The following is a 25,585-nucleotide window of genomic DNA, read 5'->3' on the forward strand; positions in this document are numbered from 1 at the left end:
GGTCCCTTCAATCCCAATTAACCAAGCAACCAACATATGCCAACTAGATCTGCAGATGAGGATGAGATTGAAGAAATGTATGATATGATAAAAGAAATTATTCAAGTTGTTCAGGGAGACGAAAACTGAATAGTCATGGGGGACTGGAATTAGACAGTACGAGAAGGAAGAGAAGGAATAGTAGTAGGTGATTATGGACTAAGGTAAGGAATGAAAGAGGAAGTCGCCTGATAGAATTTTGCACAGAACGTAACTTAAACATTAACACTTGGTTTAAGAATCATGAAAGAAGGTTGTACACATGGAAGATAACTGGAGACACCAGAATTTTTTAGATTGATTATATAATAATAAGACAGATTTGGGAACCAGGTTTCAAATTGTAATACATTTCCAGGGGCAGATGTGGACTCTTACCGCAACTTGACTATGAACTGTAGGCTAAAACTGAAGAAACTGTAGAAACGTAGATATTTATGGTGATGGGACGTGGATAAACGGAAAGAACTAGAGGTTGCAAAGTGTTTCAGAGGTAGTATTAGGGAACGATTGACAAGAACAGAGGAAAGCAATACGGCAGGAGAAGGTGAATGGATAGCTTTCAGAGGTGAAATAGTGAAGGCAGAAGAGGACCAAGCAAGTAAAACGATGGGGGCTAGTAGGAACTCTTGGGTAACACAAGATACATTGAATTTAAATGATGAAAGGAGAAAATACAAAAATTCAGTATATGAAGCAGGTAAAAGGCATACCAACGTCTCCAAAATGAGATCGATAGAAGTGCAGAACGGCTAAACTGAAATGGCTAGAGGACAAATGTAAGAATGTAGAAGCGTATGTCATTAGGGGGTAAGGTAGTTGTTGCCTACAGAAGCATTAGAGAGACTTTTGGAGAAATGAGAAAGACCTGAATAAATAGGAAGTTCTAAGCAAAGGAGGGAAAGCCGGGAGGTGGAAAAAGTGTATAGAGGGTCTATACAACGGTGATGTACCTGACGGTAATGTTATGGAAACGGAAGAGGTCATAGATTAAGATAAGATGGAGGATGTGATACTGCGCGAAGAATTAGACAGCACTAAAAGACCTAAGTAGAAACAATGCCCCTGGGGTAGACAACATTCCGTTGGAACTACTGATAGCCTTTGGAGTTATAGCAATGGCCAGGCTCCTCCATCTGGTGGACAAGATGTAAGAGACAAGCGAAATACCCTCAGACTTAAAGAACAATATAAAAATTCCATTCCCCAAGAAAGCAAGTGCTGACAGGTGTGAGAAATACCGAACCATTAGTTCAATAAGTCACTGTTCCAAAATACTAACACGGATTCTTTAAAGACGAATGGAGGCTTAGAGAAAGCTTTTGACAATGTTGACCGGAACACTATTTCAAATTCTGAAGGTGGCAGCAGTAAAATACCTTTAACTTCTTTAAATTCAAAACTCACAGCTCGAGGGGTGTGCTTCTGTATATTCAGTGCAGTTCTAAAGTTTGTGTTGTTGAAGAGTATCTTCTTTCGTTATGACAATTCGCAAAACTAGCGCTGTAAACATCTACAGCAGTAAACACGTACCACATTATCACGTGTTAAACAGCTCAGTAGTTCGTTTTGTTTGTCATTGGATTGTACTGCAACTTGACAAGGCGTAATTATAACACGTGGTAATAGTTTAACGGGTCAAAACTTCGTATTGTACAAAGTCTTGCTGTTAATTTCTTATTTTAAGACAGTTTAGTGATTTTTGCACTACCCTATACTATCATAGCTAATAACGAGAGGATGTTACGCTTTCTGTCTGGACCTCGGCGAAGCGTGTGGTATTGTTGATTTGCCAAATATTATTTAATTCTCTTTAAGAATTGATATTCGAGGCCATATTGTTTCCCTGCTTGTCTCTTTTTACGTCACAACTGTAACTGCTCGCATCACTGGTTTGGTCTCCACGTTGGTGCGGGCGTGGAGGGGCCCCATCTCTCTTTTTACTGCCGGTTAGTTGGAACAAGTGGCAAGCTGGTGCTGTCAAAATGCGCCGGTGAAGCTGTTGCCCCTATTCATCGATGTTCGCGTAATGCGCAGCGTAAAACATATCCTTATCGTATTTTAGTGTACTGGAGTCAGCTTGGCTTCCCGCCCATGTGAAACGAAAGCCAACGATATTTCAGCAAACGCAGAATAATACATGGTGTAATGTAATCAGGTCTATTTTTATGATTAACACAGTAGACCTGCGCAAACAAAGGTCGCGGAGCGGAAATGTAATGTACTCCAGCTAGCTGGCGGACGGTCGACAAAATTCACGCCAGAACACACTTACTGTAATCTTTTTGTTGATTTCCGCTTGTAAGTCTGGTTTGCATATCTTGAAATATTTTGGTTTCCTGTTCTGTTTTTAGGCCATCTACTGTAATTTCGAGTTCTTAAGTCTTCAATAATTTTTGTGATTCATTTCATGTTGATGGTAGTATTCTACATTTCTTCTATTAATATTCTCACTAATTACATTTTCTGGTGCTCTCATCAGAATGTTTGTTCTCGATGGTGGCCATTACTAGTTCTGTTTCTTGTATTTTGTTCCAATTGAAGCTTTTTTTCAAGTGCCTGCTTACTTGTTATCGTATGTTTATGCATGTCATAATTATTCTTCTTTCTATCTGTAGTATTTTATCAATTTTTGTTGTATTAGGCCTACTAGTATCGAATATGCTTTCAGCTGCGTATGTTATTTCTGGTTGAAGAATTGCTTAATGTAGTTTCAATTTTGCAATTACAAGTAGGCGTTCTGTACTGGACCGGTATGTTTTAGGTAATGTGATTCACTTTTTTCAGATTTTCGTTCTAGTTTGCCTTGTTGGTTTCATTTCGATTATGCGTTATTTCACCTAAACATTTAAATCGATTAACAATTTTGATTTCCTGTTATATTGTAATTTTGTTTGCAATTGATGGACCAGTTAGCATAATCTGTTTCTTTAAATGATATTCTAAGCCCAGTTTTCTGTTTCATGTAGTGATTTAACATGTCCGGTTTTTTAACATAGTTGACTAGGGGAGAGAGGGCATCAGCGAATCTCAAGCAGTTTACTTGCCATTTCTCGCGGTTCTTTTTCTTATGCTGAGTAATCCTTGTATCATTCGCTCATTATATATTCCAGTGACCAGTTGAACAGTAGTGGTCATCTTGCCTTAAGCCTGTTCGAATGGGAATGGTTCACAAATTATTCTACTAAACGTTTTTCAATTTTGTGTAGGAGTAACGTCTTCTACTTTAATTACTGCCACCAAGTGATAGCTTTTGCAATCGTCATCCGTTCTTTCAGTTATAAATTAATATAAATAATACTGAAATGTGGTAGTGGTACATACTATATTCATCATAATATTCATAATATATTAAATGTTGGGAAAGAGATCCTTTAGGTTAGAATTCACTGTATTGATATAAACATTTATTTACAAGGAAAGCTGGCTGCACGTGGAAGAGGTTTGCTTCATAATGTTTCAGACTGAGGTAGCTTGTTAAATCATATCTGCCCATTACCGTAGGGTTACTTTTAATTTTGTCGTCTGCATGATGTAGTTATCATTACTCCGGGTGTTGTCATGGCGTATCACTGCACTTATTTATTTACATTTTTTGCGTGTAGACCATCAAGCTGACGTCTTTCGTAAACGTCATACATAGGTTGAGCATATTACTATAGATAGAACTTACATATAGTAATGGTATATGCATTTGTCCCAGTATATCAATTACATTACGTCTGACAAGTAGATTAGAATTCACTGAGTGAATATCAACATATATTTAATAAGGTTTTTAACTTCCGTAGGAACAGCTATGGTGCACAAGTTTTCAAAGCTTGTGGCAGCTTGTTGAACCACATTTGCCCATTAATATGAGGACTATTGTCAGATATTTTTTATTTTGTCCTCTGCCTGAAATACTGAGCTTAAATCTAGTATCATAATTATGCGTATCGCTGCACTTAAGTTTCTTTTTACAATCCAGAAAAAGATAAGTTTATACAAATACAAGGAATATACAGTGAGATATTTGTTGGACAAGGGTTTCATGACAGGACTCTCTGGACTTCAGTCCATCCATTAACCTAATGGCTCTTTCTATAACACTAACATTCTATTCAGGTGCGGGTCTGCCACACAATCCAATAATTCAATACCATAATTAAGAAATGGATAATGTTCCATAGTACACAATTTTTAGTGTTTGGATGGGCACTATTTATGCCAACTGGTTCGTAAGATACAGGCTACTGCTGGTTTTCTCACACACAGAAGTAATGTGGTTTGCCCAGCGGAGATTTTCGTCGAGGTGAACACAGATTTAATGTTACCTATTTCTGCTGATGGAATACGACAAATATTGTTTATTTCAACCAGTTACTTTAAATGTCAGTAGCAGAGATTTTTTGAGGTTAGTGTTTAGGCCCTGATGTAGAAAATAGGCGGTTACTTCCATCACACGCTTAGTTGAAACTATGTAATGTATCGAAGACTTGAAACTTCCTGGAAGATTAAAACTGTGTGCCCGACAGAGACTCGAACCTTTGCCTTTCGCGGGCAAGTGCTCTACCATCTGACCTACCGAAGCACGACTCACGGCCGGTACTCACAGCTTTACTTCCCCCCCTGCGGGTCCTGGGTAAGAAGAGGCTGGAGGTATTCCTGCCTGTCGTAAGAGGCGACTAAAAGGAGTACCTCCCCCTCAAGGGGGTAGTTAGCCCTGCGTCCGGATACGGACGGTTCCACGACCTCTATTTGCGGTCATTTTGCTTTTTCACTTCTCGTTTCTTCCTTCCTTTGGTTGGTTCCTTCCTTTGCTCTTCTGCACCTCACTGTCTTCCTTACTATTTCCTTTGCCTTCTTCTCCTTGCCTTCTCATTGCCTTCTTCTCCTTGCCTTCTCATTGCCTTCTTCTCCTTGCCTTCTCATTGCCTTCTTCTCCTTGCCTTCTTCTCATTGCCTTCTTCTCATTGCCTTCTTCTCATTGCCTTCTTCTCATTGCCTTCTTCTCATTGCCTTCTTCTCATTGCCTTCTTCTCATTGCCTTCTTCTCATTGCCTTCTTCTCATTGCCTTCTTCTCATTGCCTTCTTCTCATTGCCTTCTTCTCATTGCCTTCTTCTCATTGCCTTCTTCTCATTGCCTTCTTCTCATTGCCTTCTTCTCATTGCCTTCTTCTCCTTGCCTTCTTCTCCTTGCCTTCTTCTCCTTGCCTTCTTCTCCTTGCCTTCTTCTCCTTGCCTTCTTCTCCTTGCCTTCTTCTCCTTGCCTTCTTCTCCTTGCCTTCTTCTCCTTGCCTTCTTCTCCTTGCCTTCTTCTCCTTGCCTTCTTCTCCTTGCCTTCTTCTCCTTGCCTTCTTCTCCTTGCCTTCTTCTCCTTGCCTTCTTCTCCTTGCCTTCTTCTCCTTGCCTTCTTCTCCTTGCCTTCTTCTCCTTGCCTTCTTCTCCTTGCCTTCTTCTCCTTGCCTTCTTCTCCTTGCCTTCTTCTCCTTGCCTTCTTCTCCTTGCCTTCTTCTCCTTGCCTTCTTCTCCTTGCCTTCTTCTCCTTGCCTTCTTCTCCTTGCCTTCTTCTCCTTGCCTTCTTCTCCTTGCCTTCTTCTCCTTGCCTTCTTCTCCTTGCCTTCTTCTCCTTGCCTTCTTCTCCTTGCCTTCTTCTCCTTGCCTTCTTCTCCTTGCCTTCTTCTCCTTGCCTTCTTCTCCTTGCCTTCTTCTCCTTGCCTTCTTCTCCTTGCCTTCTTCTCCTTGCCTTCTTCTCCTTGCCTTCTTCTCCTTGCCTTCTTCTCCTTGCCTTCTTCTCCTTGCCTTCTTCTCCTTGCCTTCTTCTCCTTGCCTTCTTCTCCTTGCCTTCTTCTCCTTGCCTTCTTCTCCTTGCCTTCTTCTCCTTGCCTTCTTCTCCTTGCCTTCTTCTCCTTGCCTTCTTCTCCTTGCCTTCTTCTCCTTGCCTTCTTCTCCTTGCCTTCTTCTCCTTGCCTTCTTCTCCTTGCCTTCTTCTCCTTGCCTTCTTCTCCTTGCCTTCTTCTCCTTGCCTTCTTCTCCTTGCCTTCTTCTCCTTGCCTTCTTCTCCTTGCCTTCTTCTCCTTGCCTTCTTCTCCTTGCCTTCTTCTCCTTGCCTTCTTCTCCTTGCCTTCTTCTCCTTGCCTTCTTCTCCTTGCCTTCTTCTCCTTGCCTTCTTCTCCTTGCCTTCTTCTCCTTGCCTTCTTCTCCTTGCCTTCTTCTCCTTGCCTTCTTCTCCTTGCCTTCTTCTCCTTGCCTTCTTCTCCTTGCCTTCTTCTCCTTGCCTTCTTCTCCTTGCCTTCTTCTCCTTGCCTTCTTCTCCTTGCCTTCTTCTCCTTGCCTTCTTCTCCTTGCCTTCTTCTCCTTGCCTTCTTCTCCTTGCCTTCTTCTCCTTGCCTTCTTCTCCTTGCCTTCTTCTCCTTGCCTTCTTCTCCTTGCCTTCTTCTCCTTGCCTTCTTCTCCTTGCCTTCTTCTCCTTGCCTTCTTCTCCTTGCCTTCTTCTCCTTGCCTTCTTCTCCTTGCCTTCTTCTCCTTGCCTTCTTCTCCTTGCCTTCTTCTCCTTGCCTTCTTCTCCTTGCCTTCTTCTCCTTGCCTTCTTCTCCTTGCCTTCTTCTCCTTGCCTTCTTCTCCTTGCCTTCTTCTCCTTGCCTTCTTCTCCTTGCCTTCTTCTCCTTGCCTTCTTCTCCTTGCCTTCTTCTCCTTGCCTTCTTCTCCTTGCCTTCTTCTCCTTGCCTTCTTCTCCTTGCCTTCTTCTCCTTGCCTTCTTCTCCTTGCCTTCTTCTCCTTGCCTTCTTCTCCTTGCCTTCTTCTCCTTGCCTTCTTCTCCTTGCCTTCTTCTCCTTGCCTTCTTCTCCTTGCCTTCTTCTCCTTGCCTTCTTCTCCTTGCCTTCTTCTCCTTGCCTTCTTCTCCTTGCCTTCTTCTCCTTGCCTTCTTCTCCTTGCCTTCTTCTCCTTGCCTTCTTCTCCTTGCCTTCTTCTCCTTGCCTTCTTCTCCTTGCCTTCTTCTCCTTGCCTTCTTCTCCTTGCCTTCTTCTCCTTGCCTTCTTCTCCTTGCCTTCTTCTCCTTGCCTTCTTCTCCTTGCCTTCTTCTCCTTGCCTTCTTCTCCTTGCCTTCTTCTCCTTGCCTTCTTCTCCTTGCCTTCTTCTCCTTGCCTTCTTCTCCTTGCCTTCTTCTCCTTGCCTTCTTCTCCTTGCCTTCTTCTCCTTGCCTTCTTCTCCTTGCCTTCTTCTCCTTGCCTTCTTCTCCTTGCCTTCTTCTCCTTGCCTTCTTCTCCTTGCCTTCTTCTCCTTGCCTTCTTCTCCTTGCCTTCTTCTCCTTGCCTTCTTCTCCTTGCCTTCTTCTCCTTGCCTTCTTCTCCTTGCCTTCTTCTCCTTGCCTTCTTCTCCTTGCCTTCTTCTCCTTGCCTTCTTCTCCTTGCCTTCTTCTCCTTGCCTTCTTCTCCTTGCCTTCTTCTCCTTGCCTTCTTCTCCTTGCCTTCTTCTCCTTGCCTTCTTCTCCTTGCCTTCTTCTCCTTGCCTTCTTCTCCTTGCCTTCTTCTCCTTGCCTTCTTCTCCTTGCCTTCTTCTCCTTGCCTTCTTCTCCTTGCCTTCTTCTCCTTGCCTTCTTCTCCTTGCCTTCTTCTCCTTGCCTTCTTCTCCTTGCCTTCTTCTCCTTGCCTTCTTCTCCTTGCCTTCTTCTCCTTGCCTTCTTCTCCTTGCCTTCTTCTCCTTGCCTTCTTCTCCTTGCCTTCTTCTCCTTGCCTTCTTCTCCTTGCCTTCTTCTCCTTGCCTTCTTCTCCTTGCCTTCTTCTCCTTGCCTTCTTCTCCTTGCCTTCTTCTCCTTGCCTTCTTCTCCTTGCCTTCTTCTCCTTGCCTTCTTCTCCTTGCCTTCTTCTCCTTGCCTTCTTCTCCTTGCCTTCTTCTCCTTGCCTTCTTCTCCTTGCCTTCTTCTCCTTGCCTTCTTCTCCTTGCCTTCTTCTCCTTGCCTTCTTCTCCTTGCCTTCTTCTCCTTGCCTTCTTCTCCTTGCCTTCTTCTCCTTGCCTTCTTCTCCTTGCCTTCTTCTCCTTGCCTTCTTCTCCTTGCCTTCTTCTCCTTGCCTTCTTCTCCTTGCCTTCTTCTCCTTGCCTTCTTCTCCTTGCCTTCTTCTCCTTGCCTTCTTCTCCTTGCCTTCTTCTCCTTGCCTTCTTCTCCTTGCCTTCTTCTCCTTGCCTTCTTCTCCTTGCCTTCTTCTCCTTGCCTTCTTCTCCTTGCCTTCTTCTCCTTGCCTTCTTCTCCTTGCCTTCTTCTCCTTGCCTTCTTCTCCTTGCCTTCTTCTCCTTGCCTTCTTCTCCTTGCCTTCTTCTCCTTGCCTTCTTCTCCTTGCCTTCTTCTCCTTGCCTTCTTCTCCTTGCCTTCTTCTCCTTGCCTTCTTCTCCTTGCCTTCTTCTCCTTGCCTTCTTCTCCTTGCCTTCTTCTCCTTGCCTTCTTCTCCTTGCCTTCTTCTCCTTGCCTTCTTGTCCTTGCCTTCTTGTCCTTGCCTTCTTGTCCTTGCCTTCTTGTCCTTGCCTTCTTGTCCTTGCCTTCTTGTCCTTGCCTACTTGTCCTTGCCTACTTGTCCTTGCCTACTTGTCCTTGCCTACTTGTCCTTGCCTACTTGTCCTTGCCTTCTTCTCCTTGCCTTCTTCTCCTTGCCTTCTTCTCCTTGCCTTCTTCTCCTTGCCTTCTTCTCCTTGCCTTCTTCTCCTTGCCTTCTTCTCCTTGCCTTCTTCTCCTTGCCTTCTTCTCCTTGCCTTCTTCTCCTTGCCTTCTTCTCCTTGCCTTCTTCTCCTTGCCTTCTTCTCCTTGCCTTCTTCTCCTTGCCTTCTTCTCCTTGCCTTCTTCTCCTTGCCTTCTTCTCCTTGCCTTCTTCTCCTTGCCTTCTTCTCCTTGCCTTCTTCTCCTTGCCTTCTTCTCCTTGCCTTCTTCTCCTTGCCTTCTTCTCCTTGCCTTCTTCTCCTTGCCTTCTTCTCCTTGCCTTCTTCTCCTTGCCTTCTTCTCCTTGCCTTCTTCTCCTTGCCTTCTTCTCCTTGCCTTCTTCTCCTTGCCTTCTTCTCCTTGCCTTCTTCTCCTTGCCTTCTTCTCCTTGCCTTCTTCTCCTTGCCTTCTTCTCCTTGCCTTCTTCTCCTTGCCTTCTTCTCCTTGCCTTCTTCTCCTTGCCTTCTTCTCCTTGCCTTCTTCTCCTTGCCTTCTTCTCCTTGCCTTCTTCTCCTTGCCTTCTTCTCCTTGCCTTCTTCTCCTTGCCTTCTTCTCCTTGCCTTCTTCTCCTTGCCTTCTTCTCCTTGCCTTCTTCTCCTTGCCTTCTTCTCCTTGCCTTCTTCTCCTTGCCTTCTTCTCCTTGCCTTCTTCTCCTTGCCTTCTTCTCCTTGCCTTCTTCTCCTTGCCTTCTTCTCCTTGCCTTCTTCTCCTTGCCTTCTTCTCCTTGCCTTCTTCTCCTTGCCTTCTTCTCCTTGCCTTCTTCTCCTTGCCTTCTTCTCCTTGCCTTCTTCTCCTTGCCTTCTTCTCCTTGCCTTCTTCTCCTTGCCTTCTTCTCCTTGCCTTCTTCTCCTTGCCTTCTTCTCCTTGCCTTCTTCTCCTTGCCTTCTTCTCCTTGCCTTCTTCTCCTTGCCTTCTTCTCCTTGCCTTCTTCTCCTTGCCTTCTTGTCCTTGCCTTCTTGTCCTTGCCTTCTTGTCCTTGCCTTCTTGTCCTTGCCTTCTTGTCCTTGCCTTCTTGTCCTTGCCTTCTTGTCCTTGCCTTCTTGTCCTTGCCTTCTTGTCCTTGCCTTCTTCTCCTTGCCTTCTTCTCCTTGCCTTCTTCTCCTTGCCTTCTTGTCCTTGCCTTCTTGTCCTTGCCTTCTTGTCCTCGCCTTCTTGTCCTCGCCTTCTTGTCCTCGCCTTCTTGTCCTCGCCTTCTTGTCCTCGCCTTCTTGTCCTCGCCTTCTTGTCCTCGCCTTCTTGTCCTCGCCTTCTTGTCCTCGCCTTCTTGTCCTCGCCTTCTTGTCCTCGCCTTCTTGTCCTCGCCTTCTTGTCCTCGCCTTCTTGTCCTCGCCTTCTTGTCCTCGCCTTCTTGTCCTCGCCTTCTTGTCCTCGCCTTCTTGTCCTCGCCTTCTTGTCCTCGCCTTCTTGTCCTCGCCTTCTTGTCCTCGCCTTCTTGTCCTCGCCTTCTTGTCCTCGCCTTCTTGTCCTCGCCTTCTTGTCCTCGCCTTCTTGTCCTCGCCTTCTTGTCCTCGCCTTCTTGTCCTCGCCTTCTTGTCCTCGCCTTCTTGTCCTCGCCTTCTTGTCCTCGCCTTCTTGTCCTCGCCTTCTTGTCCTCGCCTTCTTGTCCTCGCCTTCTTGTCCTCGCCTTCTTGTCCTCGCCTTCTTGTGCTTGCCTTCTTGTGCTTGCCTTCTTGTGCTTGCCTTCTTGTGCTTGCCTTCTTGTGCTTGCCTTCTTCTGCTTGCCTTCTTGTCCTTGCCTTCTTGTCCTTGCCTTCTTGTCCTTGCCTTCTTGTCCTTGCCTTCTTGTCCTTGCCTTCTTGTCCTTGCCTTCTTCTCCTTGCCTTCTTCTCCTTGCCTTCTTCTCCTTGCCTTCTTCTCCTTGCCTTCTTCTCCTTGCCTTCTTCTCCTTGCCTTCTTCTCCTTGCCTTCTTCTCCTCGCCTCCTTCCCCTTGCCCTCTTCGGTCTCCGCCTCGGCGTTTGAGACTGTCTGTCCTCTCTCTCCCCCCCTGCGGGTCCGTGGTAAGAATATATCCGAGGTATTCGTGCCTGTCGTAAGAGGCGACTAAAAGGAGTTTCAACCGTTTCGGCCTTCCATGTAATGGTCCCCCTTGGGGTTTGACCTCCATTTTTCAAAATTTTACAGAAGTACGAGCCTTTTGGGGAAGGACACCTTTCACGGTGTACCACTGGTCCTAAGTGCACTAAGACCTTGGCACTCAGCATTGCACCGGCGTTGTAATTATACCCACTATTCCTCAAATTGGGCCTAAACGCCTGATGGGTTGTCCAAGTTACGCCCATAGTGCATCTCCATCTGCACCAGCGATCATGATGGACTTTCCATGGCACCAGAAATCCAGCACTGTAGCCAGCCCGTTGTGGTGGGGCCGACATTTACCCTCTAGGTTGTAGCCCCCTGACAACACAGGGATCGTACTGCCGATACCTGAGCTGCACCCTCCCCACGTCGGCCAAGGAGTAGATGCCCGTCTACTTGGGGCATCAGGACTCCCGGCAATGGTCATCCTGCCAGGTGGCCCTTGCTGCAGCTGGGTGGCGCCCATGGGGAGAGCCCCTGGTCGGAGTGGGTGGTATCGGGGCGGACGTTTCGCAGATGAAATGTCAACATGTATCAGGTTGCTCTGCGGCCGAGTCTTTCAAAGGAAAAGGTACCGTTTCTAGTTCTGGTTCTCCTGCCCTTTACCCCTTGGCCACTCCATGGGAGGAGGGACAGGCCCGCCGGCTTGGGGCGAAGTATTTCCCCCGCTATTTGGTCTGTTCTCGAACCGATGGGGGGACGTTCGCCACCTCCAAGCCCATGTTCTTTGTTCAGCACATTGAGGACGTCTTCGGGGAAATCGAGGCTCTCAGTAAAATGCATTCGGGGTCCGTTCTTATAAAGACCACCTCTGCCACACAGTCGGCAGTGCTCCAGGCATGCGACAGACTAGGGGACATCCCAATGTCCATTGTCCCGCATGTGGCACTGAATAGGACGCATGGGGTTATTTTTCAACGGGACCTCCTGCTGCAATCTGATGAGCTCAAGGCCAACCTGGAGCGCCGAGGCGTGTATTTCGTCCGGCGAGTCCAGCGCGGCCCCAAAGACCGTCGCATCGACACCGGGGCCTTTATCCTCGCCTTCGAGGGGGACGTTCTCCCAGAGAAGGTAAAGGTGATGTGCTACCGGTGTGACGTGCGACCTTACGTCCCGCCTCCTATGCGCTGTTTTAGGTGTTTGCGCTTTGGGCACATGTCATCATGGTGTGAGGTTGAGCCCCTTTGTGGCGATTGTGGACGTCCTCTTCGTGAGGAACATACATGCACCCCACCACCTCGGTGCGTCAATTGTCCTGGCGTCCACTCGCCTAGATCCTCAGACTGCCCCGCATATCAGGAGGAAAAGAAGATACAAGAAATCAAAACTTTGGATCGGCTCTCTTATTCTGAGGCCCGGAAGTAGTACGACCGCCTCCATCCTGTGCCATTGACCACCTCATTTGCCTCAGTTGTGTCCACTCCTTCCGCGGTATCCTCACCCCTATCCTGTCCCCCCTACGCTTCCTCCGCCCATCAGGGGGCTCTGCCTCCCCTCCCAAATCCCTCCCTTCCAAATTCTCCTCCCCCGTAGACCCCACCCCCTCTGCCCCAGGGGCCACCCATCCTCCTCCTCCTCCCCCCCACGCCACCTGAGAAGCGATCCTCTTCTCAGGCGTCCATCGGGGAAACGTTCTGGACCCCAGCTTCCGAGGTCCGGCGTTCCAAAACGGACCCCGTGCGTGAGGACCTTTTTCGGATCCAGCCCACCATCCCTGTGCCTCCTCGGCCTTCCTAGAAGGCCTCCAAGAAGTAGTCTCTATCCCCTTCTCCACCCCGACGCGTTTCGTCTGACGCTCCGTCTGTGAGTCGCTGCTCCCGGCCGTCCTCAGTTTTGCTGGGACGCTCTGCTGCCAGGCGCTCCGCCAGCCTTTCGTCGGCAAAGATGCGGCCCGTCCTACACAACCAGGGACAGCGGCCGCAGCTGGCGATGAGTCGATGGAACTGGATCCGCCTGCCGTCGGTTGTAGCGTAGTTCCCTCACAACCTGGCCCTCTGCGGCCGTCGAGGTGACCAGCTCTTCCCTCGTCTCGTTCCCCCAACCTTTTGACTAGCGATGGCGTTGTTTCATTGGAACATAAGACGTATTCGATCTAATCAGGAGGAATTACAACTGCTCCTCCGCCTGCACTGTCCGCTCGTTCTTGGTCTCCAGGAAACGAAGTTGCGCCCGACTGACTGTATTGCCTTTACCCACTATACCTCGGAGCGGTATGACCTCACCACTGTGGACGGTATCCCAGCTCATGGTGGGGTCATGTTGCTCGTTCGGGACGATGTTTATTACTATCCCATCCCATTGACCACCCCACTCCAAGCAATAGCTGTCAGCATTACTCTATCTGCTTGTACCTTTTCAGTTTGTACCATCTACACTCCACCATCATCTGCTGTTAGTCGGGCTGACATGATGCACCTGATCGTTCAGCTTCCCCTGCCGTTTTTATTGTTTGGCGACTTCAATGCCCATCATCCCCTTTGGGGCTCTCCTGCGTCCTGTCCAAGAGGCTCACTCTTGGCGGATGTCTTCAACCATCTCAATCTTGTCTGCCTCAATACCGGCGCCCCGACTTTCCTTTCGGACTCTACTCATACCTACTCCCACTTGGACCTCTCGATCTGTTCTACCACTCTTGCCCATCGGTTTGAATGGTATGCCCTTCTGACACACATTCGAGCGACCACTTCCCCTGTGTCGTTCGTCTCCTGCACCATACCCCATCCCCAAGTCCTTCGAGCTGGAACATACTGCAAGCTGACTGGGGACTGTACTTCTCCCTGGCGACCTTTCCCGACCACGATTCTCCCAGTTGTGACAGTTAGGTCGAATACCTCACGGCTGTTATCACCAATGCTGCCCAACGTCCCATTCCTCGTACTACTTCTTCACGTCGCGTTTCCGTCCCCTGGCGGAACGAGGCTTGTAGGGCCGCATCCGTGCTCGACAACGTGCTTCACGCACCTTTCGCCGCCATCCTACGTTGGCGAATTGTATAGAATACAAACGACTCCGAGCGCAATGCCGTAGAGTCATCAAAGACAGCAAAAAAGCTTGTTGGGCCTCTTTTACCAGCTCCTTTAACAGTTTCACTCCCTCTTCTGTCGTTTGGGGTAGCCTGCGCCGGCTGTCGGGCATTAAGGCCCACTCCTCGGTACCTGGCCTGACCTCAGGTAATGAGGTCCTTGTTGATCCTGTGGCTGTCTCCAACGCCTTTGGCCGCTTTTTCGCGGAGGTTTCAAGCTCCGCCCATTACCATCCTGCCTTCCTTCCCAGGAAAGAGGCAGAAGAGGCTCGGCGACCTTCCTTCCACTCGCTGAATCTGGAAACTTATAATGCCCCCTTTACTATGCGGGAACTCGAACGTGCGCTTGCATTGTCTAGGTCCTCTGCTCCGGGGCCAGATGCCATTCACGTTCTGATGCTGGCACACCTTTCTCCGGCGGGCAAAAGCTTCCTTCTTCATACCTACAATCGCGTCTGGATCGAAGGTCAAGTCCCCATGCGTTGGCGTGACGCCGTTGTTGTTCCTATACCCAAACCCGGGAAGGATAGACACCTTCCTTCTAGTTACCGCCCCATTTCTCTTACAAGCTGTGTCTATAAGGTGATGAAGTGCATGGTTAATGGTCGGTTAGTCTGGATTCTTGATTCTCGACGACTACTTCCTAATGTCCAATGCGGCTTTCGTCGCCGCCGCTCCGCTGTTGACCACCTTGTGACCTTGCCGACGTTCATCATGAACAACTTTTTGCGAAGGCGCCAAACGGTAGCCATGTTCTTAGACTTTGAGAAGGCTTATGATACCTGTTGGAAAGGAGGTATCCTCCGCACTACGCACAGGTGGGGCCTACGCGGTCGCCTGCCCCATTTTATTGATTCCTTTTTAACGGATCGAGAGTTTTGGGTAGGTGTGGGTTCCGTTCTGTCCGACTTCTTCCTCCAGGAGAATGGAGTGCCTCAGGGCTCCGTCTTGAGCGTAGCCCTTTTTGCCATAGCGATCAATCCAATTATGGATTGCATTCCACCTACTGTCTCAGGCTCTCTCTTTGTCGATGACTTCACGATCTACTGCAGTGCCCAGAGAACATGCTACCTGGAGCGCTGCCTTCAGCATTGTCTAGACAGCCTCTACTCATGGAGCGTGGCAAATGGCTTCCGGTTCTCTGAAGAGAAGACAGTTTGTATCAACTTTTGGCGATATAAAGCGTTCCTCCCGCCATCCTTACATCTCGGTCCCGTTGTTCTCCCATTCGTGGACACAACTAAGTTTCTAGGGCTCACGTTGGACGGGAAACTGTGTTGGTCTCCACATGTTTCTTATTTGGCGGCCCGTTGTACACATTCCCTTAATGTCCTCAGAGTTCTTAGCGGTTTATCTTGGGGAGCAGATCGCACTGTCCTGCTTCGCTTGTATCGGTCCATAGTCCGATCGAAGCTGGATTATGGGAGCTTCATCTACTCGTCCGCTCGGCCATCCCTCTTACGCCGGCTCAACTCCATCCACTATCGGGGGATACGTCTTGCGACCGGAGCCTTCTACACTAGTCCTGTCGAGAGTTTTTATGCTGAAGCTGCCGAGTTACCATTGACCTACCGGCGCGACGTACTGCTGTGTCGGTATGCCTGCCTGCTGTTGTCTATGCCCGACCACCCCTCTTACGAGTCCTTCTTCGCTGATTCTCTCGACCGTCAGTACGGGTTGTATGTGTCTGCCCTGCTGCCCCCCGGAGTCCGCTTCCGTCGCCTGCTTCGACAATTGGATTTTGCCCTCGCTACCACCTTCAGAGAGGGTGAGAGCCCGACACCACCTTGGCTCCAGGCTCCGGTTCCTATTTATCTCGACCTCAGCTCACTCCCGAAGGAGGGTACTCCGGCTGCAGTGTATTGCTCACGGTTTGTCGAACTTCGTGCTCGACTTGCCGGTCACACCTTTATTTACACCGATGGCTCCAAAGCTGATGATGGTGTCGGCTGTGCCTTTGTCATCGGGGCCGCCACCTTTAAATACCGGCTCCTCGACCAATGTTCCAGCTTTACGGCCGAGCTTTTTGCTCTCCATCAGGCTGTTCAGTATGCCCGCCGCCACCGCCATTCATCGTATGTACTCTGCTCTGACTCCCTCAGTGCTCTTCATAGCCTTGGAGCTCCCTATCCGGTCCATCCCTTGATTCAACGGATACAGCAGTCCTTCCATTCTTTCGCTAATAATGGGGGTTCTGTCAGCTTTCTGTGGGTTCCCGGACATGTAGGCGTGCCTGGGAATAAGGCTGCGGATGCTGCAGCCAAGGCTGCAGTCCTCCTGCCTCGACCAGCCTCCCATTGTGTCCCGTCGTCTGACGTTCGTGGGGATGTATGTAAGAGGATTGTGTCGTTGCGGTGGTATGCTTGGTCATCCCTCCAAGGAAACAAGCTCCGGGCAGTAAAACCACTCCCAACTGCTTGGACAACATCCTCCCGACCATCTCGGTGTTAGGAGGTCCTTCTGACCAGGTTGTGGATTGTGCATTGCCGGTTTAGCCACCGCTACCTGTTCTCCGGTGATCCAGCCCCGCAGTGCCCTTGTGGTCAGGCATTAACTGTGCACCATGTTTTATTGTCGTGTCCCCGCTTTAGTCAATCTCGTGTTATCCTGTCCCTGCCATCTACTTTACCGGATGTTTTAGCTGATGACGCTCGAACAGCTGCTCATATTCTGCGATTTATAACTTAAACTGTCTTGTCCAAAGACATTTAACCTTTTTACTTATTTTATCTGCATCTTTGTCAGGTCCTTCTGGTGTCCCCCCATCCCCTTGAGTTGTAACAGATTCCATGTGCTCTAACAACAGTGACTGGGCGCTAATGACCTCAGCAGTTGAGCGCCCTCAAACCCTACCAAAAAAAAAAAATTCTCTCCCTCTCTTCTTTTTCCTTCGTCCCTGTGCATGCCTGAAGGCAGACCCATGCGTTCGCATGCGTAGCCGGTAACGGGGTAACCCGTAATTCCCCACCCTGGGTAGACATGTAAGGCATGCACGTACCCCCTGGTAAAGGCCAGGCCCAGGGAGGGGTGATTGCCTGAGCTGATACCTTCTGACCATGCGGATTGGTCCCTCCGTCTGTTTCTCGGGAGGTGTGACCTGAGGTGTAAACTTTCACCTAAGGTGGGAATGCCCTCTGAGAGGGTCCCCATAAGGAAGGAGCACGCCATCGGAGACGATGGCAATCATGGGGGATTCCTCCACAATGGATTTCTCTTCTCTCTCCACTTCTGCCTAAAAACGGAAACTTGCGCAGCCACCAGTGACAAAAGTACTACCACATGCCCCACAGTTCCTAGTCGTTTCTCGATCTGAGGACGGAAAGGATTTTTCCTCCGTTAACCCTTTCGTTATCCAGAAGGGCGTAGATGCCATAGCCGGATCTGTCAAATCTTGTACCAGGTTGCGTAACGGTACATTATTACTTTAAACTGAGAGCGCCTTTCAGGCATAAAAACTGCTTCGGGCCACACTCCTGTACACGTTCCCTGTCTGGGTGGAGGCTCACCGAACTTTGAATTCGTCTCGTGGTGTAGTCTATACAAGCTCCCTCGACGGATTGACTGACGAGGAGATTCAATCTTTCCTCGCTGAGCAGGGCGTGACGGCTGTCCATAGGGTCATGAAAAAGGTCAACAAAGACCTTGTACCGACCCGGACACTTTTCTTGACCTTCGATAGTGTTCAGCTGCCATCGCGCATCAAGGCAGGCTACGAGGTTATTTCTGTTCGCCCCTATGTCCCGACACCTACGCGCTGCTACCAGTGTCAGCGTTTCAATCACACTCGACAGTCTTGTTCCAATGCGGCTAAATGTGTCACTTGTGGCAGGGATGCCCATGAGGGTGACTGTCCACCTCCGTCTCCTCGTTGTGTGAACTGTCAGGGTGACCATGCCACATCTTCCCGCGACTGTCCTGTCTGTTAGGAAGAACGCTGTATCCAAGAAATTCAGGTCAAAGAGAAAGTGTCCACCTCGGCTGTTCGCAAGCTATTGGCTAGTAGGAAGCCCACGCTGCTCCCAGCGGGGAAATACAGTACTGTCCTCGCCTCTCCTCGGACTACCAGGGAGGTGGCAACCCAGACATGCGATCTGACCTTCAGCACCACGGTCGTCCGTTCGGCCAGTGCTAAGATCGAGCGGTCGACGTCTCCTCTTCCTCCCATCACCCCACAGACACCAGCCCCTTCATCAGCTTCTGCTAAGACGAAGGCCCAGAAGTCAGATGCACGGGCCTTCAAGAAGGAATCGTCCCGTACAGACTTCCTACGTACCTTGACCTCCTAGCCTTCGACCGGTACTTCCGCCAAACGTCCTTCCAAGAAGGCTCATAGGAAGCACAGTTCTCCTTCTCCGCCATGGCGCATTTCTTCTCCTGCGCCACCCAGCGGTTGCTGCCCCAAGCCGTCATCCGTTTCGCCTGGCCGCACCGCTGGTAGCCGAACATCTGGCCGTTCTCTGGCGGAGGAAGCTCCCCTCCCGGCCATCTTCCCAAGATGGCCGATGACCCTATAGACCCAATAGACGATGACTGTCCGCCTACTGATAGCGGCGGCAGTGCTCGCTCGAAGCCAGGCCCTCAGAGGCCTTCGAGGTGACCCCTTCTTTCATCTTCCTTTTCTTCTTACGATGGCACTTATTCACTGGAATATTCGCAGCATTCGCTCCAACCGAGAGGACTTGAAGTTGCTGCTCCGCTTGCACCGTCCACTCGTCGTAGCCCTCCAGGAAACGAAGCTACGCCCATGCGACCAAATTGCCTTGGCACACTACACCTCTGTGCGTTTTGACCTACCCCCTGTGGAAGGTATTTCGGCTCATGGAGGGGTTATGTTGCTGGTCCGGGATGATATTTACTATGATCCCATCACATTGCACACCGGCCTGCAGGCTGTTGCCATCCGCATTACTCTCCCCAATTTTACATTTTGCGTTTGTACCATGTACACTCCATCATCATCTGCCGTTACCTGGGCAGACATGTGCAGCTTATTGCTCAGCTACCTGCCCCATTTGTGTTAACTGGAGACTTCAATGCCCACCATCCCCTTTGCGGCTCTCCGGCATCCTGCCCGAGGGGCTCCCTGTTAGCAGACCTTTTCAACCAGCTCAATCTTGTCTGCCTCAATACTGGCGCCCCTACTTTTCTTTCGGACACATCTCACACCTATTCCCATTTAGACCTCTATATGTACTACCCAACTTGCACGCCGGTTTGAGTGGTATGCACATTCTGATACATATTCGGGCGACCACTTCCCGTGTGTTATCCATCTCCTGCAGCACACCCCCTCCGCGTGCTCACCTAGTTGGATCATCTCCAAAGCAGACTGGGGGCTCTTCTCTTCCAGGGTGACCTTTCAGGATCAAACCCTCACTAGCTGCGATCGTCAGGTCGCACACCTCACGGAAGTTATTCTCGCTGCTGTTGAATATTCCATCCCTCACCCTACTTCTTCTCCACGTCGCGTACCAGCCCCCTGGTGGACCGCAGCATGTAGAGACTCTTTACGTGCTCGTCGACGTGCTTTACGCACCTTTAAACGCCACCCTACAGTGGCGAATTGTATCAATTATAAACGATTACGTGCACAGTGTCGTCGTATTATTAAAGAAAGCAAGAAAGCCAGCTGGGCTGCTTTCACAAGCACCTTCAACAGTTTTACTCCTTCTGTTGTCTGTGGTAGCCTGCGCCGACTATCTGGCACTAAGGTCCACTCACCAGTTTCGGGCTTGACGGTCGCGAATGACGTCCTTGTGGCCCCTGAGGATGTCTCCAATGCCTTCGGCCGCTTTTTCACAGAGGTTTCGAGCTTCGCTCATTACCACCCTGCCTTCCTCCCCCGCAAACAGGCAGAGGACGCTAGGCCACCTAACTTCCGCTCCTCGAATTGTGAAAGTTATAATGCCCCATTCACCATGCGGGAACTCGAAAACGCACTTGGCCGATCACGGTCGTCCGGTTCAGGGCCTGATTCTATTCATATTCAGATGCAGAAGAACCTTTCTCCTGCGGGTATAGGTTTTCTTCTTCGTACTTAAAATCGCATCAGGATTGAGGGACATGTTCCCGCATGCTGGCGCGAGTCCATTGTTGTCCCTATTCCTAAGCCGGGGAAGGACAAGCACTTGCCTTCCAGTTATCGACCCATCTTGCTTACCAGCTGTGTCTGTAAAGTGATGGAGCGAATGGTTAACTCTCGTTTGGTTTGGCTGCTTGAGTCTCGACGCCTACTTACCAATGTACAATGTGGATTTCGTAGGCGCCGCTCTGCTGTTGACCATCTGGTTACCTTGTCGACCTTCATTATGAATAACTTCTTGCGGAAGCGCCTGACCGCGGCTGTGTTCTTTGATTTGGAGAAGGCTTACGACACCTGTTGGAGGGCGGGCATTCTCTGCACCATGCATACATGGGGCCTTCGCGGTCGCCTCCCTCTTTTTATTCGTTCCTTTTTAATGGATCGACAGTTCAGGGTACGTGTGGGTTCTGTCCTGTCAGACACCTTTCGCCAGGAGAATGGGGTGCCACAGGGCTCAGTTTTGAGCGTCGCTCTCTTCGCCATAGCGATCAATCCAATAATGGATTGCCTCCCAGCTAATGTATCAGGCTCCATTTTCGTGGACGATTTTACCATCTATTGCATCACGCAGCTTACGTGTTTCCTGGAGCGCTGTCTTCAGCGTTCTCTTGACCGTCTTTACTCCTGGAGTGTCGCCAATGGCTTCCGTTTTTCTGCCGAGAAGACGGTCTGTATTAACTTCTGGCGCTACAAAGAGTTTCTCCCACCGTCCTTACGACCCGGTCCCGTTGCTCTCCCATTCGTGGAGACAACAAAATTTTTAGGTCTTACATTTGACAGGAAACTTAGTTGGTCTCCACATGTCATATTTGGCTGCCCATTGTACCCGTTCTCTAAATGTTGTCCGTGCTCTGTGTGGTATGTCGTGGGGAGCGGATCGAACCGTCCTACTTCGCCTATATCGGTCGATCGTCCGCTCCAAGCTGGATTATGGGAGCTTCGTATACTCTGCACGGCCATCCATCTTACGCCGCCTCAACTCCATACAACATCGGGGCTTACGACTTACGATCGGAGCGTTTTATACTAGTCCCGTAGAGTGTCTTCATCCTGACGCTGGTGAGTTGCCACTCACCTACCGGCGCGATATACTGCTTTGTCGGTATGCCTCTGGGCTACTGGAAATGCCCGACCACCCGTCTTATCGTTCCTTTTTTGATGACTCTCTAGACCGTCAATACGGGTTGTATGTCTCTGCCCTGCTACCCCCTGGAGTTCGCTTTCGTCGCCTCCTTTAACACCTTAATTTTTCACTCCCTGCAACCTTTCGAGTGGGCGAGAGCCACACGCCACCTTGGCTCCAGGCTCATGTTAGCGTCCACCTTGACTTCTGCTCGCTCCCGAAGGAGGTTACCCTCGGTTCAGTCTACCACTCCCTTTTTGTCGAACTTCGTTCGAAGTTCATTAATATGACCTTCAATTATACAGATGGATCAAAGACCAATGACGGGGTCAGGTGTTCTTTTATTGTCGGGGCACAAAGTTTCAAATATCGGCTCCATGGCCATTGTTCGGTCTTCACAGCTGAGCTCTTTGCCCTCTACCAGGCTGCTCTTTACATCTGCCGCCACCGCCATTCTGCTTATGTCGTCTGCTCCGATTCCCTTGAGCGCTATCCAGAGCCTCAGTGATCCCTACCTGGTGCACCCTTTCGTGCACCAGATCCAATGCTCTCTTCAGCAGCTGGTGGACGTCGGTTCTCCGGTTAGCTTTGTGGGTTCCTGGCCATGTCGGTATCCCTGGGAACGAAGCTGCTGATGCCGTGGCCAAGGCTGCGGTCCTGCAGCCTAGGACAGCTTCTTGTTGTGTCCCTTCATCAGAATGTTGCTGGGTCATTTGTCGGCGCATTTTATCGCTGTGGCATGCCGATTGGGCTGCACTTACAGACAACAAGCTTCGGGTCCTGAAACCTCTTCCCGTGGCTTGGACGTCCTCCTCACGCCCTTCTCGGCGGGAGGAGGTCGTCGTTTTGGCCCGGTTACGAATTGGACACTGCCGGTTCAGCCATCGCCATCTGCTGACGACTGTGCCGGCGCCGTTCTGCCCATGTGGGCAATTGCTGACGGTCCGCCACATTTTAACGTCCTGTCCGGATTTTAACACCCTGCATCTTGATCTTGGCCTGCCATGTACTGTAGAAGCCATTTTAGCGGATGACCCACGAGCAGCTGCTCGCGTTCTTCATTTTATCAATTTGACAACCCTCTCATTTGATTATGCTATTTTCTTTTTTTTTAATCCTATGCCTGTCAGTCTGTCTTTTATCGTGTTTTCCGTTTCGTTGCTGTTTTAAACTTGACTCGCGGTGCATTCCTAACGTCGTCTGGGCGCTAATGACTGTTTAAGTTGTGCGCGCTAAAACCACAAAAAAAAATCTGCACTTACGATCATGTTGGACTTTCCATGGCACCCGAAATCCGGCACGGTAGTCAGCCCGTTGTGGTGGGGTCGTCATGTACCCTCTAGGTTGTAGCCCCCTGACAACACAGGGATTGTACAGCCGATACCTGAGCTGCACCCTCCCCACGTCAGCCAAGGAGTAGATGCCCGTCTCCTTGGGGCATCAGGACTCCCGGCAACGGTCATCCTGCCAGGTGGTCCTTGCTGTGGCTGGGTGGCGCCCTTGGGGAGAGCCCCTGGTCGGAGTGGATGGCATCGGGTGGACGTTTCGCAGATGAAATGTCAACATGTATCAGGTCGCTCTGCGGCTGAGTCTATTAACAAGAAAGGTACTGTCTCTAGTTCTGGTTTTCCTGCCCTTTCCCCCTTGGCCACTCCCTGGGAGGAAGAACAGGCCCGCCGGCTTGGGATGGAGTACTTCCCCTGCTATTTAGTCTGTTCTTGGACAGATGGGGGGACGTTCGCCACCTCCAAGCCCATGTTCTTTGTCCAGCACATCGAGGACGTCTTCGAGGAAATCGAGGCTCTCAGTAAAACGCGTTCGGGGTCCGTTCTTATAAAGACCATCTCCGCAACACAGTCGGAAGTGCTCCAGGTGTGCGACAGACTAGGGGACATCCCAATGTCCATTGTCCCGCATGTGGCACTGAATAGGACGCATGGTTATTTTTCAACGGGACCTCCTGCTGCAATCTGAGGAGCAGCTCAGGGCCAACCTGGAGTGCCGAGGCGTGCATTTCGTCCGGCGAGTCCAGCACAGCCCCAAAGACCGTCTCATCGACACCAGGGCGTTATCCTCGCCTTCGAGGGGACGTTCTCCCGGAGAAGGTAAAGGTTATGTGCTACCGGTGCGACGTGCGACCTTACGTCCCACCTCCTATGTGCTGCTTTCGGTGTTTGCGCTTTGGGCACATGTCGTCACGGTGTGAGGCTGGGCACCTTTTTGGCGATTGTGGACGTCCTCTTCGTGAGGAACATACATGCACCCCACCACCTCGGTGCGTCAATTGTCCTGGCACCCACTCGCCTAGATGTTTAGACTGCCCCATGTATCAGATGGAGAAGAAGACTCAAGAATTAAAAACTTTGGATCGTATCTTATTCTGAGGCCAGGAAGAAGTATGTCAGCCTCCATCCCATGATGTTCACAAGATCGTTTGCCTCAGTCGTGTCCCCTCCTTCCACAGTATCCTCACCCCATCCTGTCCCACCTCCACCTCCTCCCTCCATCCGGGGTCTACGCCTGTGTCCCAAATCCCTCCCTTCCAAATCATCCTCCACGACGCCCTCCGCTCTCTCTGCTCCAGGGGCCACCCTACCTCCTCCTCCCCTCCCCCGCCCCCGCCCCCGCCGCCTGAGAAGCGATCCTCCTCACAGGTGTCCATCGGGGAAACGTTCTGGACCCCGGCTTCCGAGGTCCGGCGTTCCAAAATGAAAATGGACCCCGCGTGTGAGGACCTTCTTCGGGTCCAGGCCACCATCCCTGTGCCTCCTCGGACTTCCAAGAAGGCCTCCAAGAAGTAGTCTCTATCCCCCTTTCCACCCCGGCGCATTTCGTCTGACACTCCATCCGTGAGTCGCTGCTCCCGGCCGTCCTCAGTTTCGCTGGGACGCTCTGCTGCCAGGTGCTCAGCTGGCCTCTCGTCAGCGAATGATGCTGCCCCTCCTACGCAACCCGGGACAGCAGCCGCAGCTGGCGACGACTCAATGGAACAGGATCCGCCCCCCGCCGGTTGTAGCGTTGTTCCCCCGAAAGATGGCCCTCCCCGGCCGTCAAGATGACCAGGTCTTCCCCGTCTCGTTCCCCCCTTTTTTTTGACCAGCGATGGGCTTGTTACATTGGAACATAAGAGGTATTCGATCTAATCTGGAGGAGTTACAACTGTTCCTCTGCCTGCACTGTCCGCTCGTCCTTGGTCTCCAAGAAACCAAGTAGTGCCCAACTGACCGTATTGCCTTTACCCACTATACCTCGGAGCGGTATGACCTCACCCCTGTGGACGTTATTCCAGCTCATGGTGGGGTCGTGTTGCTCGTTCGGGACGATGTCTATTACCATCGCATCCCATTGACCACCCCACTCCAATAGCTGTCCATATTACTCTTTTTGCCTTTCCTTTTTCTGTTTGTACCATCTACACTCCGTCATCCGCAGTTAGTCGGGCTGACATGATGCACCTGATTGTTCAGCTTCCTCCGCCGTTTTTATTGTTTGGCGACTTCAATGCCCATCATCCCCTTTGGGGCTCTCCTGCATCCTGTCAAAGAGGCTCCCTCTTGGCGGATGTCTTCAACCACCTCAATCTTGTCTGTCTCAATACTGGCGCCACGACTTTCCTCTCGGAATCTACTCATATTTACTCCCACATGGACCTTTCGATCTGTTCTACCACTCTTGCCTGTCGGTTCGAGTGGTATGTACTTTCTGACACCTATTCGAGCGACCACTTCACCTGTGTCGTTCGTCTCTTGCACCACACCCCATCCCCACGTCCTTCATGCTGGAACATACCGAAAGCTGACTGGGGACTTTACTCCTCCCTGGCGACCTTCCTGGACCACGATTTTCTCAGTTGTGACAGTCAGGTCGAATACCTCACGGTTGTTATTGTCAATGCTGACGAACCTTCCATTCCTCGTACTACCTCTTCTTCACATAGTTTCCATTCCCTGGTGGAATGAGACTTGTAGAGACGCTATCCGTGCTCGACGACGTGCTCGACGACGTGCTCGACAACGTGCTTTATGCACCTTTCGCTGCCATCCTACGTTGGCGAATTGTATTGGATACAAACGACTCCGAGCGCAATGCTGTAGGGTCATCAAAGACAGCACATATGCTTGTTGGGCCTCTTTCACCAGCTCCTTTAACAGTTTTAATCCCTCTTCTGTCATTTGGGGTGGCCTGCACCGGCTGTCGGGCATTAAGGCCCACTCCTCGGTAACTGCCCCCCCCCCCCCCCCCAGGGGGTCCACAACTCTTTTGTGGATACGTGCGTGGTGAGCACGGGGCCCCGAGCCATTGCAGCCTTCTTTCTCTCCCGGGCTGCATTTCCTTTCCCTTCCCCTCCTTTCCCCTCCATGCTCCTTTCCCCTCGCCCTCTCCTCTCCCTCTATTGGTGTCCTTGCTTATGTTGGCCCCCGCTATCCTCATGGTTCTGTTGGTTTTACATTCCGGCTTTGTTGCGTAATCGTCTCCTCCTTTTGGCATTCCTTGCTCCCCCTCTGGGGTTTGTCCTCCATTACAAAATTTCTCCTCCGTAGTGTGAGTCACTAGGGGAGGAGCACCTTACCTA

General features: G+C 50.3%; 1 protein-coding gene across 1 annotated transcript; it reads right to left on the bottom strand.

Moving 5' to 3' along the window:
* Nucleotides 1-5,173: 5,173 nt before the first annotated feature.
* Nucleotides 5,174-23,674, bottom strand: LOC124742878 (repetin-like). Its single transcript, XM_047248819.1, has 3 exons — nt 23,609-23,674; nt 8,629-10,693; nt 5,174-8,568 (listed from the first exon to the last, which is right to left on the bottom strand). The coding sequence occupies exons 1-3, from the start codon at nt 23,672-23,674 to the stop codon at nt 5,174-5,176; spliced, it is 5,526 nt and encodes a 1,841-aa protein (XP_047104775.1).
* Between the last annotated feature and the right edge of the window lie 1,911 nt (nt 23,675-25,585).

Source organism: Schistocerca piceifrons, unplaced genomic scaffold, assembly GCF_021461385.2.
Source record: "Schistocerca piceifrons isolate TAMUIC-IGC-003096 unplaced genomic scaffold, iqSchPice1.1 HiC_scaffold_2341, whole genome shotgun sequence".
In the NCBI taxonomy this organism is placed as follows: Eukaryota; Metazoa; Arthropoda; class Insecta; order Orthoptera; family Acrididae; genus Schistocerca; species Schistocerca piceifrons.

What these genes read in the sequence shown, in the direction of transcription:
- LOC124742878 (XM_047248819.1), bottom strand. Translation starts at nt 23,674, where the DNA reads ATGGACACCTGTGAGGAGGATCGCTTCTCAGGCGGCGGGGGCGGGGGC. An exon ending in GCGGGGGAGGGGAGGAGGAG is followed by an intron (nt 10,694 to 23,608) that starts GTAGGGTGGCCC and finishes ACGGACCCGCAG; the next exon opens with GGGGGGAGAGAGAGGACAGA. An exon ending in GGAGAAGAAGGCAAGGACAA is followed by an intron (nt 8,569 to 8,628) that starts GTAGGCAAGGAC and finishes AAGGACAAGTAG; the next exon opens with GCAAGGACAAGAAGGCAAGG.